Source organism: Fringilla coelebs, assembly GCF_963513975.1.
Source record: "Fringilla coelebs genome assembly, chromosome: 1".
NCBI classification, from domain to species: domain Eukaryota; kingdom Metazoa; phylum Chordata; class Aves; order Passeriformes; family Fringillidae; genus Fringilla; species Fringilla coelebs.
The window spans coordinates 135,154,132-135,171,455 of record NC_140028.1 but is presented as its reverse complement, the minus strand read 5'-3'; the positions used below and the strand labels follow the sequence as shown (position 1 = coordinate 135,171,455).

The 17,324-nt window shown below is 38.4% G+C and overlaps 1 protein-coding gene across 2 annotated transcripts in view; it reads left to right on the top strand.

Annotated features, from left to right (window-relative positions):
- PIP4K2A (phosphatidylinositol-5-phosphate 4-kinase type 2 alpha) overlaps positions 1-17,324 on the top strand; it is a 107,424-nt gene that overhangs the window by 63,749 nt on the left and 26,351 nt on the right. For both annotated transcript variants that reach the window (XM_084209505.1, XM_084209504.1), the window contains exon 4: positions 10,572-10,724. In XM_084209505.1, coding sequence (XP_084065631.1) covers positions 10,572-10,724 — 153 coding nt within the window. The remainder of the gene's footprint in view (positions 1-10,571; positions 10,725-17,324) is intronic.

Genomic DNA, 17,324 nt, shown 5'->3' with positions numbered 1-17,324 from the left:
AAAGCAAGTGCATGCCTTAAGCTGACAGCTCCAAATCCAGATCTGTGGCCTCAATAGGATAGCTTGATTTAGGAAAGACCCTCATGTTTTATTCATTAACTCTGATTCAAGGAAATCAAGGAACCCATAACCTTTCTCCTGGAAGAATAGCTCAATGCAAAAAATAAGTTGTTCATGTTTCTCTGCCAAAGTTTTTCACATCTTTGTCCATAGTAATCACTCCCTGAATACCATTTTGTTTTATAAGTGTTTATTGGTGTTTGGAGTGCGTGCATCCACATCTTATCAAGATCATAGAAGGAGCTCTGTATTTTTGATGGGTGCAGCACAGGATCCGTGGTGTCCTGTTTTCATCTTTTGGGGATCCCATGGTATTCACCATAGCCTTTTGAGAGCCATGCTTATGAGCTGACAAGAAATCATTGTGCAAAGTTGTCCATATATCTGGCAAAGGCAGGGGAGGTTACATCCCTGCATGTGCTTGTAGCATGTTACTGGTAGGTCAGGTAGGCTTTTCTCCAGATCAGATTCTTTATAGACCTTCCAGTGTCGGGGATCAGTGTTGCCTGGTCGTGCTTCTGTAACAGGATTTCCAGATAAGCACTTGCTTAATGGCAAGAACAGTGTCACCATATGAAATAGACCCAAAAGTCATCCCTACCTGTCCCTGTATGACCACCCAGATATCTCTGGGTTTGTTGCTTCTGTTTTTAAAAAAAGCCCAGTGCTTTGCCTTTCTTCTCTCTACAAGTCACTGACAAAACATTGTCCTGAAAATCATATCAGAAGTGGGCTACTTGTTTCAAATTACAGCAAATAACCTTGGAGCATCTATGTCAGTTGTGTGACACTGTCTCTCTGATGTCCTTCTTGATCAGTAATCCTGGTCTAATTTTTATATCCGTGATTCCTGAAGTCTTGTAAAAAAAGAAAAAAAAAAAAAAAGGTTGGGGGAAGTTCCAGGTTTGTCTTGCTGGGAAGCTGTGCCTGGGCCAGAGAGCAGCACTGTGACTTCTGCTGCAGGAGAACAGCCAGACCATGTGTACACCATCCTCCAACAGTCATGAGCCACTGTCAGGCTTTTCCACTGACCTATGATTTCAGTCATCACAGAGCATCTTCTGTGCACTTGTTTTTGCCTATTTGTTCATGCAAAGCTTGCCCAGAGGCACTCTTAAATAGTCTGGGATGTGATCTGATTTGTCTTTAGGGTACGTTGAGCTTGTAAAGCTCATTTTGGTTTTCCACAGCGTTTGGATGAGATCACAGCACCAGAAACTGTTGTTTGCCTTTGTCCCGACATCGTGAAGCGGGGAAGATTTAAATCAATGAGAAGCTGTTAAGCCAGTCAGTTTGAAAGATTACTGTTCTTCTAAAGCTCTCTATGCTTTACCACCAGAATTTTCCTATTGCCCTTTTTCTCTTTCTTAGGAAAAGGTCTGACTCAATGGCAATTTTTATTAGGATCCCTTTTTAAATTAGTTACACAGGGTGTTTGTATTACATCCAACACATAGTTCATGTGTTCAAAGTTTCTAAAATACGATCTTGTCTGCTAAAGTAGCAGTTAGAAAACAATGACATTTACATTAGGCGTGCGAGAGATTAGAATGAGCTAATTAAATTGACCTTTAAATCTCTCCACCCTCTTGGAGACTGGGGCTAATCCTTGGCCTCCCACTGTGGAGATAAAAATTCATGCTGTGAGCATTTTAAGCAAAGTGGGCAGAGAAGAAGAGCTCACCAGCAGTTTGTCTTTGAAGAGGGGAGCAATGCTTTGCCAGTTATAAATATAGCTTGCAGTTATGATGTGAGATGGGGGACAAGTTCTTCCTGTACTTCAGTGGCTTTGCTCCATGTGTTTTCTTCACAAAAATAGTTTCAATTAGATAAAATAGCTCCAAACAAGCTTAACTTGTTACTCTTGGAAATAATCAAAGCCTCTCTGGAAATTAACTTAGTTTTGTTGATATCTGACATTGAGTCAGATCATTATTGTTATTGAATTGCAATAGGTTGCTATTTTTATTGACCAATGTGTAAGGTGAGAAATAAACTTCCAATGGATAAAGCATTAGTGTTTTAGTTGGTGTCTAAGGACTCCTGAGGATGCTTCTTGCAAACTATTTGCTGTGATATTTTGTGTCTTGGACTTTTAAAATGCTAATTATTGCAGAGCTTTATAATTAAAAAAACAAAAAAAATTATATTAATAAGGGATAATTAAATAACAGTAAAAATTTAATTGTCAAGAAGCAATTGACATTTCGTGTAGTAAAATCTTGCAGAGGATGCAAAATCCTTTCAAATGTTGAAGCAGAATAAAGTCAAAGATTTTGTACAAAACCCACTTTGATCACCTGGCATTCTGAGCCTATCCAAATGAGATCCTGTTAATATGGTGAGATGAATACTTATATGATTAAAAAAGGAGTGCAGAACTACAGAGATGAGGGCTTTGTTCAGGGAGGTGGTAGCTCTGAGAAGGACCAAGAGGTCAAAGAGGATGAGAATTTAGCACTAGGGAGACCTTCAGATTAGGAGTAACTGCACCCTAGGGTGGATAAATTAGAAGGCATAAAAAGATGATCTGGAAGAGTTCTAACTTCTTTTTGATATCTGTTTGTTTTATACCTGAAGCTAATACTATATATAGTTTTGATGCTAGTAGGCTTTAAAAAAGGAAGTTGAAATTTGGACGCAGAAAAAATACCAGAGAATTGTCAAAGGAATTTAAGGACGTAGAAGATGCCATTTGGTTGGGAGTGACAGAGTCTGATCTGCTGCACTTGCAAAAATTAGAGTTTAGAAATAGTGTGTGAATATCTTTGCAGAAAAAGAATACTAGGTACTTCAGGAATAAATATGAATGACCAGAGAAGGAAATATTGGAAATTCAGAGTTAAACTCACCTTTCCAGCACCACAGATGGCTAAATACTAGAAAAACTGTTGTGGTGGATCTTGGTCTTTTGAAGATAGAAAAAATCAGGACTGCCTTTCTGGAACTTACCTAATCCAAAAGTAGAGCTTGGAGTTCAGTTTAGGAAGTGCTGGGTGAAATGAAATAGCTTCTGATGGAAGCAGTTCTGTTGGATTCTAGTTTATGAAATTTTTTGAAATCTCCGAAAGAAGCTCCTGTGACTGTCAAAGAATTGTAGATCAGTCCTAAAAACACCTATGGAAAAAAACCTTTTTCCTTACCTGTTAGATATTGTTGTAGGAAATAAAACTCTGTGCAGATTGCTGAGGGTTTGGGAAAAAAGAGAGCGTGAGTCTATAGTGAAATTAAACAACCTTTCAGGTAATTTGCTGAAGAATATCCTGGTTTGGGGTGAAATGATAACATGTAATTTAGGTGTGTTCATTAACTTTTTTTGCTCAAGAACTCTCTTAAAGCTTTTTCTTTTTTTTTTTTACTTTTATTATTTTATCAGAAAATAACTATGTGTTTGGGACAAATTCTTTGTGATTTGTAGCTTCTCTGCACTGAAGAGGAAATGAATATTTCTAGTTGCCTGCTAGTGCAGTATGGGTAATTTTTTTTTAATATATTTATTTATGTAAGGGCACATAAGCTTCCAGACAGTGACTTGTCAGAGGGAAACTATTTGGGAAAGAGGGAGAAATGGAGAAATTTATCTAGTAGAGGTATCTGTGAGTTTGGCTTGTTCAATGTGTCTTTAGTTGTATAAGTAATTACACAAGTAATTTAGTGTAGTCTTTAAGTGACCTCATGAAAGTATTCACACTTTAAAAGTACAAAACCTTTTCTTTCTCCTGAGACCAAAAAACCAGCAGGCACAAGATTAAAACTTCACAAATGAGAAGGGAATGGGGAATTGGCACACTGGGAGCAGGAGACTTGCAGTGAGTTGCTAAGTGAAGCTGTTAAGTGGAACAGGGTATGCGTGGCTGACAGATGTTTTAATTGTGCCAGAGATCCAAGGCACACCGTGGAAGAGTTGGAGAAGGCTGGGAAAATCTGAAGGGTACAGGGCAGTCTGACCCTTACTTCTTTGAATTTTGAGCTCACTAATGCTATTGTATAAGCAGCTGATTTTTATTAACCTAATGGGGCTAATACCTCCAGCATTGTACAGCTAGAGACACGTTCTGCTGGCTCCTGGCACGGTAGGGAGGAGCTTGTCCTAGCAGTAAGTGATGGTACAAGGGTTGTTACAGCATCAAACCTGTGTCTCTTGGAGGGTAAGAGCTGGGCGGTTTTTGTCTCCATCTGAAGGATATCTTCCCTGTTCTGGCTTTGCAGCTCACAGATCTGTCTGTGCTAAGTGAGGAGTGGCTCATTTCCCATCTGTTCGTATTCGACTTAGACTTCCCCTAATTAAGAAGCAGAGCCAGAGGGAATTCAATCTGGTATTTGCCATGATCTCTCTCTCCGTGTCTCTCCTTTCCCCCTCCTTCAACCCCGTTTATATTTTCCTTTTGGAAAAGGGAGATGCTTATGTTTCATTGTTTATTTCCTCCCTAGTCCACTAGAGATGCCTCACTTAAGAAAGAGATATCTCTGCCAGGGACTCCAGTGGGTCTCTCTTATATGAATTTCCTCCAGGATTCAAGCAGAGAAAAGGCCTACAGCTGCTCTCTTTAGACAGGTTCAAATAGCTTTGCTTCCAAGGAATTTGTGCACAGATGTCTACAGTACGACTTATCTTTCTTACTTTTTGTACAAGTCATCACTGAAATTTATCTGTGTGTTCTGGCAAAAGCTGTCTGGATCCCAGAAGCTACCATTTGTATCTCAAAACTGCATTCAACAGTAAGAGAAGAGTCTATACAATGTAACCAATAGCTGTCTGAACAGCGGGCAGTACAATTCAAATAAATGTGTATTTTTAGTCTAATGAGCATGATTGCATAACTTTCTTATTATTGTCTGCCTTAAGACAAAGTTCTTAAAAACTTGCAGAAGATAACCCCAGAGTAAGTTAAACTTGTTAACTTCTCTGGATATACCTAAAGTCTAACCTGAAAGTGAAATTTGATACCACATGTAGTGTTTCTGATATTTCTTACTAGTTAATAGGTTTCCTAACGTCTGTGCTTTAAAGTGGCTTAAGTGCAGGAGCTTCTTGGCCATTTAGTGTCTTAACTTAGAAAAGGAACATTTTCTAATGAAGAAGCTGGTACTATTAACTTAGTTAATATTAGTGTTTTTATTGTGTTAATGTTTGTAGTGTTAATGTTAGTATTTGGCTCAATGAGATGCCTGAACAGTCCGAGTCCAACAGGTAAGTTAGCTTCACCTACATCAAAAGGGAAAAATCATAGTGGATTTAAAAAGCCATGTAGTTTCCTCTGAAGACCCTAAAATCTCCTCGTTTGATCCTTGCAGTCAAGCTGTTTCTTGATCTTACTTGTTAATGATGATTTGCCAGTGAAGCCAATTCTTGTTATCTCTCTACTTAAAGATTGGCTGTTATCATCACCAGGCAACAGTCAATGTGTTTTACTGAAGACTGATTTCTATCTATAAGCAAGTATAACTAGTATAGTTGGGAGATGGGGTATTTTGCAAGGTACCCGGAAGGTTTACTTGAGAAGGAATTTGAACTTTTCTCTATTCACAGAAGGGAGAATTAGCCATTGCAAATAGAATAATCTACTGACAAAATTCAACTCTGTATTTATCAATACAAGAAAGCGGCAATCACTAGTAATCTGCACAATATGATATAATTAGATTTATTTTTTCTGCTCTTTAAACCACACTTATTTAACAAACTTGGTTAAGTATCAAAAGAAAACACAGAAAATAGTAATATTAAATGTCTTCTATGTTCTACATGCTTTTAAATTTCAAAATAAATACAGTCTGTACCTGAAAAGTACATTGTATTGAGAAAACTATCACAAGAGTGGGGAGTTAATTACATTAAAGTCTTTGAGGCTTTATTTTTACTAAAGGTTTAAGTAGATGTTGTTTTTTATTTAAACATGTTTAATGTTTAAACATTTGCTCTTAATTTATTAGTAGAGTCGAAGTATTGTAGAGAGGGCACCTGGGTTATCTGTGCATGTATGGAAAGATGCTGCTTAGCATGAAGTTGGTTGGTTTATTCTGACAAATTAATATGCATGTGGTAAAATGATAGCCATGTGCATTCTTGCATTCTTAATTAATCTTGATATAGATAACTACTAATAAAATAACCATCTACTAAAAAATAAATGCATCACTATCTGTAACCCATTAAAATATTAATAAAAAGTAAAGTAGAGCTAAATAATTATCTAGAGATCTATTTTCTTGTTAGCAACATTTTTGGTATGATAGTTGTATTTGCAAATTGATTTCCATTATAGTTAGCAATCAGACAGAATAAATTTTCATTAGGGGAAGAAAAAGCTATTGCTGGAAAAACAGGGATCTGTTTAGATGAAGGCAACCTCAGGCCATTTCCTTGTGTTCTTTTGCTTATTACCTGGGGGAAAAGACTGACTCCCACCTGGCTGCAGCCTCCTTTCAGGCAGTTGTAGAGAGGGACAAGGTCACCCCTGAGCCTGCCTTTCTCCAGGCTAAGCATCCCCAGCTCCTTCAGCTTCTCCTCATCAGACTTGTGCTCCAGACCCTTCCCCAGCTCCATTGCCCTTCTCTGGACTCTCTCCAGCACCTCAATGTCTTTCTTGTAGTGAGGGGCCCAGAACTGAACCCAGAATTCAAGGTGTGGCCTCAGCAGTGCCAAGTACAGGGTTGTGGTCACTGTCCTGGTCCTGCTGGCCACACTGTTGCTGATCCAGGCCAGGATGCCATTGGCCTTCTTGGCCACCTGGGCGCTCTGTGGCTCATGTTCAGCTGCTGTTGACAGCACCCCCAGCTCCTTTCCCTCCAGGCATCTTTCCAGCCCCTCTGGCCCAGGCTGTAGGTGCAGGGGTTGTTGTGAGCCAAGGGCAGGAGCAGGCCCAGGCGCTCGGCCTTGGTGGAGCTCAGAGCTCTGGGCTCTGCCATCAATGCAGCCTGTCCAGGTGCCCCTGCAGAGCCTTCCTGCCCTCCAGCAGCTCAGCACTGCCACGCAGCTGGGTGTGTCTGCAGACTGCCTGAGGGTGCCCTGGATCCCCTGGTGTGGGTCACTGGTAAAGCCATGGAACAGACCTGGTGCCAGCCCTGAGCCCTGGGGAGCTCTGCTGGCTGCAGTTCCATTCCCAGCCGCCTCTGGGCCCGGCCATGCCAACAGTTTGCTGCGCATCCAACAGAGCCCCCGGGCGAGGCGTGAGCAGCCAGGTCCTGCAGGAGATGCTGTGGGAAATGGTGGCAAGGGCTTTCCTGAAGTCCAGGTAGGCACATCCACAGCCCTTCACCCATCCACCAGGTGGGTCATCTTATCACAGAAAAGGAGATCAGGTCAGGCAGGCAGGACCAGCCTTTCACACACCTGTGCTGGCTGGGCCTGATGCCCTGGCTGTCCTGTACGTGCCGTGTGGCGGCACTCAAGAGGATCTGCTCCGTGACCTTCCCTGGCACCCAGGTCAGACCCACAGACCTATCGTTCCCTGCATCTTCCTTCTGGATCTTCTTGTGGGTGGGCATCACATTTTCTAATGTCCAGTCAACTAGAATCTCTTTTATACCAAGTACAGCCCAGGCCTGTATTTCACTCAACTATGAAAATCTATTCATGAAGGATATTAAAATACACCTTTAGAGTACTTACTTGAAAATTTGAGTTCGTGTACTTCACATTTTCCTTCTTCTCCTCCTTCAGATGTTCAGTGGCTGACTAGCCAATACCCTCTTTTGCAGCTTTTTGTAGCTAAACAACTTAAGTCTCCTGCCAGGTTAATTGCTTTCAAGGTTTATATTATATGGATTACAGTCTGAAGACGAGTTCTGTGGGAAAAATACATTCAGAATACTGTGTTTACTGTTTTATTGCAATAGTTAACCTCAGAGTAATGTACTCTTTTCTGCTGGGAACAATAACAAGTAATTACTCAGTAGCCTTTATTATTACTGACTAAATTATAGATGAATAACTTAGCAGTATTTTAATTCATTACATACACTAATGGTTACCCATGTGTTCGCTTCTTTTTAAAATTAAAAATAATTATTACTTTACATCATATTTTCAATTTGTGATGAAGGCAACTGAATTTGTACTTCTTTTTTGATCTTAACTTCTATTACCAGCTCTTCATCTTGAACTATTAAATATAGGCCTGGAAACAAAACCAATTTCTGACTGTAGAGCACACGGGGTTTCTACCACTACCTCCACAATTCAATTTTAAAATTAATGGAGTGCTGGTATCAAGTGTAGCATAAAGGAAATTTAATGAGTTTATAATACTTGTTTCCTGGAATAGACTTGAGTACATTAAAACTTTTCAGTAATGGAGTTGGTGGGATGTCAATTTCAACAGAAAAAAATCTGAAAACAGGCAAAGAAAACTGCTGTAATACTTAAATTCTCTATGATCTTCAATACTGTGTGAGGTGATGGTGTATCAGGGCATGTTAAAATTGACTGTCCAGAAGCCAGTGTAGAGAAGAACTGCAATGTCTGCAGTGGTATCTCTAAAGCTCTCTTCTGATTAGTCTAGAAAAAACGTTGATTTATAAACCTTAAAGAAGCACCCACATCCTTTCATTCATTACTGAGTAGAGAGGATAATAGAGAAAGATGTCACTTTTTATCATAGACATCAGTAATTATTCTGGTTCATTGTGCAAGCCTAGAAATATATAGAAAGAGGTGCAAAAGATTTATTTCTCCTACATGTCATAATTAAGGGTTTCATTCTAATAAGCCCTTGTAGAGCTGTGTGCTTTTACGTGATTTACTGTTATTCCCACTACTCGTGATTATTTCTGTTGAACTAAGTAACCTTGTGGGAAAATGGTTTTATTTCATGTCAAATTGATTTCAGAAAGCACCCCACAGTTGGGATAAATTAAACAATGCTTGAAGGCCTATTTAAATCAATGGATCTCCAAAATACAGAGACATAATTGTATGTGTACAAGTGTCTTCTTAAACTGGGGGCTATAGTTACCCTAATTTCTTGGTTGAGGTTATTACTTCATAGTAACTACTGATCTTCTGTTGCAGGGGTTGAATCTGCATGTCCAGCTCCTGCTGAGGTCCATAGAGCATGTAAACAGATTTACCAATGGTTAAAACCTTCAAATAAAACATAGGTCTTAGAAAAATGAAATGTGTGGGTTTGGTACCTGAATGTGGTAGGTGGAGTGTATTGGTAATTGCTCTCTCAGAGCATCATCGTTCTTCTAGGGCAAATCTGTTTTGTGACTTAGTTCATGGTCACAACAGGAACCACACAAACATTCATTCTGTAACTTGGAGCTGAACTTTTGCTGTTTAGGAATCTGCAATGTTTACATTTATATGTAACATTTTATTTAAATTCTTTGAAAGTAAAATGGCTTTTCACCTGGCAGGGAGAACATTATGCTATGTGAATGTGGAAAGAAGTGAGGCATATTTCAATTTAACAAGAGCTGTTTGTGCAGCATGGTACAATGAGGAAGCATAGCAGGAGCTGGGGTTTTCTGCTACGAGTAGGGATATTCCAGATGGTTACTGCAAGTTTGTTTCATAAACATAGAAGTGTTCCAGTAGTCTATCATTAACTTGTTTAACCTTTTCCGAGTATATTCATATTTATGGAAATATACAAGGGGCCCACAACATTCTTGTTTTCTCATGGCTGTGTTGCTGCTGTTACTATTTTTTTTTTTTTTTTTGTGCAATTGAAGTATGTAACAACTGGCTTTCATTCTTATTGGTAAAGAAGGGTGTTTCCAGGCAAAAAAGAAGTTGTTACACTTAGTCTATTTTTTCTTGGTTTTGTTTTTATAAGTGTAAAGAAATCTAACCTAAATACTATTTCTTCTCTGAAAAAAGCAGAGGGCTTCTCTTGGTTCTGTTGAAGCACCAGTAATTTTAAACATCAGTCTAAAAATAGTCCTTAATCTCTCTTCTAAATGCTTTACAGTCATTAACTAATTTTCTTCTCTTGAGACAGTATGGAGGTAGGCTCATTCTACGAAAGGAGGTATTGTACAATATTATTTGCTTAACTCTAGATATGAAATCATTGGAATAGCTCTGGTACTAGAACTCAGAAATGTAACTGTGATCTTGGTTATGTACCAGATCACACTGTCTCAAGAGCAAATCCTGCTAATGTTAAGGGAAACTATAAGTATGGATGAATCATCTCTTTATGATTATTGTGGTGTAATGCAGTGTTCCTTCTGGATTTTTAATTGCTGTATGTTTTCTTCCCCAAAGCTGATAATATGTGTACCAATGTCCAATAAATTCTTATTAAATATTGAGGATGGGTTTTGAACCACTGATGAACAATATCTTCCTCCTCAAACATGCTTTTCTTCTCAGAATATTTTTGAAGTGTTTTCTCAAGATAATGTAGTCCGTGAATACGTGCTTTTCAGAACTCAGCTTGGTGCAGATGTATTGAAAAATATTTTTAAATAAGCGTCAATTGTTTATATGTGCTCTAAATAAAAGTTACATATTTCTGTCTGACTTGATGCTTTTTTTGTTTTAAATCAATTGACAGAATTCATTGACAAGAAGTGCACCCCTTGCCAATGATTCCCAAGCACGCAGTGGTGCCCGCTTTCATACATCTTACGACAAAAGATATATCATCAAAACTATAACAAGTGAAGATGTAGCAGAAATGCACAACATACTCAAGAAGTACCATCAGGTAATAAATTAACTCTACCAAGGTGTGGGATGTCTTCTTAAATATTAGAATGCCAATCTGTTTTAGAGGCTTAAAAGTTTTAATTTAATAATTATGGAAAAAGTCACTTCAGACTTTTTCCCTTTTGCATCAGCAATTTACTGTATGTCTGTAATTCACAAGGATGGACTTTTCTAAATACCTGCATTAGCATTTCATGAAAAAGAAATGTCTACATTATAGAGGTAACTTGGAGGCTGTAAAGTCCTTTGCCTGACTAAAAAGGTGGTCTTTCTTTTGGCTGGTGGACTCCCAGGCTTGAAGGTAATTTATTCTGGGCTTGCTTGAAGAGGTCTGTGTACATGTGTATGAGTGCTGCAGGTGACCTTCTCTTTCTGATATGGTTAGTGAATGTTCTGTGTTTCACAGCAGATTTCAAAGATTAAAGTTGTATTACATAAGAAATTAAGAACTGGATATGATTAATGTAAAAATCCTACTATTAAAAAAATTGGTTTTGATAGTGTGAATTTTCATACACAGCTTTAAAGTTAAAAGTGAACAGCAGAGATCCCTCAAATCAGCCTTGACGGCTGTCATACTGTGTTGGTGCATAGTTTGATAGTTTGTGTGGTTGGCACAGAGGGGAGCAGAACCTGGGAATTACAAAAGGCTTTATGAAAATCTATGCTAGTTTTCTTAGCCCTACATCTGTTTGAATAAGTTCTAAGCTACAGAAGTCAGAAAAGCCTCTAAAAGATCACCTAAAATATGCTATGCAATAGGAAGAGGGGTTTGTCCCTCTTTCCATCTTCCTTCTTTCTGTAGGTTGGAACCTCCAGGTAAAGACTTAAGGACATTTGGGGTTGGGCTTTTTTATTGTTCTTTAGGTGGTTTATTTTTTGTTGTGCAATGCTCTTGTTTCTAGTAGATTTTTTTTAATACATTACTTTTGTAAAACGGGTTTTAACTTCTGAGGTGGGAAGCCAGAGCTTTCTTTGAGGATACTTGGAAGGTATTGCCAGCCATCTTTGTAAATCTCAAAGGGAGACCTCTGAAGGCCTTCCAAGTCCAGAGTAACTTGGGAAGCCTTCAGGATGTTAGATGTGAACTCTCCTTTTCTCTCTTCCTGTGGTGTTCCTCTGTTTAAACAACACATAGGACCATCGTGTGTTTGTTTTAATGGGAGCAAATATTACGATCAGAAATTTTCTTAAGACATTCTCCTAATGACAGTTTTACCACAAAAGATTCTAAACCTAATTTAAAGCTAATTGTATTTTGGGGTTATTTTTATGTGAGTTTTCCAACTTACTGTTTTTGTTTTCATCTGAAAGGGTTTGATCTGTGAAACTGTACAGCAGAATTAAAGTTTTAGTCTGTTTCATATTTGGCATTAGAAGCTAGTATTAATGATACAGATTTTGAGACCTAATCCAGCTGAAAAGTCATTTTGCTTTTCAAAACAGTAACTTTGCTTTTCAAGAGTATCAATGAAGACAGTGCTAACATTAATGAATTTAATAATTTGAATCTTTTTCATTAATGCTTTCCAACATCAGGTTTCATATTAGGCTAGGTTACAAGGAATAGTGATCTGGAATTTATCTCTACCAGGCACCTAATTTCACTTTATACTGGTAAATCTTTCATATAAAATAGTTCTGTCTGATGCCTCCAAGAGATTCATAAAGATACAACTTGTATTTCTTTTTGTCTCTGAACTTGAAAGCACTGTACAAAGCTAAATACAGAAGCACTCAAGTACAAAGTAAATTAAAGACAGTTTAATAATTGGATTTTTTAATTTAAATAAATTCATTTCAATATCTTCAGCACTGTACTGAACAAGATCTAAGTTAAATCCACTAGCTCTATTGACAGCTGACACAGTGTCCTCTATGCTGCTGCTGGAAGTTGAATGCTTGGGATCACTAGATACAGCAGCTTGTCCTCCCATTTCTCTAGATGTTTTTCAGGCATGCAAAAGTTATCTTCACTTGCTTTTCAAAGTCTAGCAAACCCATTGTCCTGGTGGAAAGGTATTACTATTCCCTTAACCAAGTTGTCCCACACAGATTGGCCTTCTGCTAGCAAACAGTGCCAGATACCATCCACTGGCACTTGAGCTTGTTAGTGGTGCCAGCTTATTGTCTCTCAGATAATTCTGGGCAAGAATAAAGGTATTAATTGAGATGAGTTAATATTCCTACTCAGGAGTTTGAATGTAAACATCCTTTTTTTTAGAGGGGACGTTAATAACTTAGATGTGAGTTCCTTCAGCTGGAACTGATGCCTGAGGAGACTCCAAGACCTGTCTGTTTCACTGGTGTGGATGTAACTGTATGGTTCTGTAGGATGGCACAGTTGCAGTAACGTAAGACTTTTCAGATGCTGTCTTGGTATTCTTACAGAAATCTTTGTCAATGAAACAAGATCTCATGAGTTCAGTTTTATTTTGGCATACTCTCTTCTGCGAATACAGGAATTGTCAATTTCCCTCTATTGATTTTCATACCTTACTGTCCAATATCTTTCTTGATTGTTAATAATTGTACACTAGAGTGCCAAATATGGGATTTTTAGGGAGAAGTCTTCTAGTTATCTTTTCTCCAGTTTCAGGTCTGTGGTTGTCAGCGTCACTCATCACATACGTGAAAATTCCTGGCCGAGCTGTGTTTCACAGCCCGAGTGGGATTGGGAATGGTTTGGAAATTCTAGTGGCATGCCCCTGCAGCACACCCTGTGCCAGTCTGCCCTGAGAGCAGAGCTGTATTTGAAAGTTCCAGCCTTCTGAGAAAGGGAGTGTGTATACCCAGCTAGGTAGTACAGGGATCATCCTGGAAAGGACAGCCTTTTTCAGGTGCATGAAATCTAGGGAAGTGGTTTGTGTGAATTTTAGGCTTTTTCTTCCTTGTTCCCCCAAAGGAGCTGAAGTTAGATCATCTGTCCATTAAGAACTGTGTCTTGTGAACCATTATCTTGCACCCTCTTTCAAGTGCCCACGAAGGCAGTAATTATCTTCCATTTCTTCTGACATAAGTATGAGTGAAATTTGTGCCATTTATGACAGATTATCTCTTTGAGGTTTTGTTTTCTCCCCTCTACAAATTCATTCCAGGTTCCTTTCCCTGTTTGAAACTCTGAATGAATTTCATTTAAACCATAATATTTACTCGCCTGTTTCCTTATTAAGGCTAATAGTACAAGGCTGATAGAATCATTCTAGACTTTGAAAGCACCTCTGTCTTTGCTTAGGGACCAAACAAGCCTTATGAAATATTTTCCATGAAATATTTTCCAAATTTGCTTGAACTGCTTAACAATAAATGCCAGAGGAGACATCTATCTCGAAACAAAGAATGCCGGAGAGGGAGCCATCACAAGACAGAAGGGTGAGACTCCATGTGTCCTTCATTCACCAAAACACTTTTGATCTTGGCATTTGCAAAAAAGCTGTTGTTTTCCTTGCACCTTTTTGAACTACAGAGCTACCAGTGAGGCATCTGGGAGTTTGTGTGGTTGGCAGAGAAATATAGCACAGCAGCTTTTCCCATGAACCTCCAAAATCTAATTCCAGGTATCAGTTAGTTTTTTGGAAAGTCACCAAAGGATTAGATACAGACATGTACACTGCCATTCGCAGGTAGAAGTGGTTATTTTGTCAGTAACTGTCATGGAAATGTATAGTTCACAAGCCCATGCAGTTCTGTTAGTCCTTCCCCTCTCCAGCTGTCTGAAGATGTAATAACCTGTCTGTTCTTTGGCGCTCAGAGGAGCTGAGGTTGTAATTACACAGTCTGTGTATGTAGGAGTTTACAAAAGGGGCAGGAATAGTTCACAGCCTGTAGACACAAACTTGTAAGTTTAAAAATCCCAAATCTAGAGTGGTGTTTTTAAATCATACAAGATGATCTGATCAGAGATAAATTCCAAGTCCGGGGCTACATGCTAGAAATGTGTAAATAAGTGAAAGTGACCTGGCTTGAAGGAGTATTGGGAGAAGTTATAGAAACAGCATATATGTGTATATGTGGTGATTCTGACTTAAAATTGTTGAATTGTAAGTAGTCTTGACAATTGTAAATTATACTTGCTATTCCAAATCATGAGTTTTCAAAAATCGTGGGCTTCCAAAATCATTTACCCTATGATGCCTTTTTTTAAGTGGCAGTCAGGCCCACAACCTCAGACAGATGGTGAACACTTCAGTCTAAACACTGACACATTCTGTCAACTCATCAGATGAGTCTGACACTTTTAGTCTTGAGTAGAAACACTAGAGATAATTATTTTCCTTTCCAAAGTTAAAAGAAAAGAAAATCCAAAACACTGAGCAACACAAACCATTAAGCAAACAGGAGGAATTATACTTTTCACCATGTCTAAAGCAGCAAAACCTACTGTGTTTTATGACAATACTATTAAAGACCATCATGCATGGATCAGCCTTCTATCTATGCTTGGAAGACAAAATGGCCTAGAGCTAGGCTTTGAAGTGTTAGGTAAATACAGATATATGGCCTGCTAGGTTCTTATGCTGTGACTAGCCATTCTAGCCAGTTTCTAACTACTGTAATAATTTTTGGTACGTAGTTTGAAATACTGCTTTTAGACACATTTATTGATAAACTGCAATCAGTTTGGACTGCTTGTATTATTGGTATATTGTCAGTTATGACTAGAACTCCTCTCACCACTCTTCAGTGTTACTCAGCTGAATGTTATTTACTTATCAAATGCAGTAGAGCCATTGATATGATCAAATGGGTCAGACTTTCAAGTATTAGGAAAACTACTGCTCTATGGGCTCATGGATGTGGTTGGACCATTTAAAATTGTGCAAGTTAATCAAACATGTTTTTATTAAATAGTATTTGAGAGCAAAGTCAAATATTCACTGGAAACACCTCCAAATCCAGTGCAATCACGTTTTAAACCTAGCCTCCTGACCCCAAGAGCACAGACCAGAAAAATGGATTGAAAATCTACTGCTACCTTTGGCATTGTTATGGAAGAGTTCAGCATAGTCATCTGTGATAAGTGTGTTGTCAGAATTTCACCCTGTGTTTAAGGAATGGGTAGTACCCTCCATCCTCCTAAAGGAAGACCTTCTATTTCATCATATATTCAAGTTAGTTTTATATATTTTTTTTTAAATATTGTCCTGTGCAAAAAGTTTATGAATTTATATAAAATATGTATTGTATATATTACTGTATTTGTAGATATTTTCTAAAGTACAAATGTTATTTTCAAGGGCAGAAATCAGTAACAGTTGAGTAAAATTCTGAAGGCAGATTTTATAGTATCTGAAATATCAGAATCAAGACATTCTGCCCTCTCCAGTGACATTAACTTGCTTTAAATCTTAAATTGGTGTAAAAGAGGAGTCCTTTGCTCTTTGAAAACATATTATGGGCAGGTTAGAAATTTTTAAAAATTAAATAAAGCGATTTTAGTGTCTCTTTTAAACACTTTTTCATTAAAATTACTTCAGAAGGGATGACTTCTCGTTGCTGACACCCAAGTAACTTTAGTAGAGCAAAGAGAAGCCATCTCAAAGCAGGTGAACAGGAGAGAATTGTTAGCATACAAACCTTCCAGCATAAAGCTCTTAAAAGGGACCTGAGTGCTGGTCCCTTTTAGGTTTTCTGTAGGCAGCTGTCCCTGCTGAAGGCACAGTTCTCTCTGCACAGGTAATTGTATGCAGAACTGACACCTATTGCAATGCCTGTTTGTCTCCCTGGCAACCAGCAGAAATAGTGGATAGTGGTAAAGGAGAGGGACTGCCCATTTACCAGACACAGCAAACAGTGGAGTCATGGGGAAGTGAATGGGAAGAAAGGAAAGAATAGAATGAGCAAAAAAGAGGAAATGACAGACCTAAACAGGCAGAAATAAAAGACAAAACAAAAGCAGGAAAATACTGCCTTGGCTGCTGGATAGGAAAAAATATGAAAGAAAGAAGAAAGCAAATTAAAGAGAGGAAAATGTAGGCATAAGGTGAAAATGTAACAGTGTTCAGGGCTACACAGGAATCAAGGAACAGCAGCAGATTGTTGTGTGGAATGTAGGAGAAAAATTAAAATTATAAATAGATAAATATTGAAATAGAGAAACATTATAGTAGGCTAAAAGCAATTTTGTCAGAGAATTGATGACAACATACACTGGAGAATAGCCCAGAAAAGAAAGTGGGGACTGGGTGCCTAGGAATTTGCAGTGGTGTGTAGATGGGCTTGTCAAGCTGGTAGGTTGCTGAATCAGAGCTGCATTAAATAAAGTTTGTGTCATCCTCCCTCCACATCAGTACTTGCACAGGTTATCAAGTTATCATCTCTGCTTTTGCTGCATGAGTTTCATTCATATGTATCACAAAAAAAGGAAAAAGGTAAAAAGGCAAAGCAAGGCGGTATAATATAATGTTATTTAAACACAGACGTGAATGAAGAAGGATGTAATGATGTTCTTGACTCTGTATGTCCTCAGATAGTAAGAGGTGAAGATTTCTGGGAGGTTTGCAAGGAAACACAGTGAAAAAAGCCTTTCAGCAGTTCTGTGTGAGAATCCAGAGGCAGCACAGAATACAGCTTCTGCCCTGTGCTAAGATAACTGACT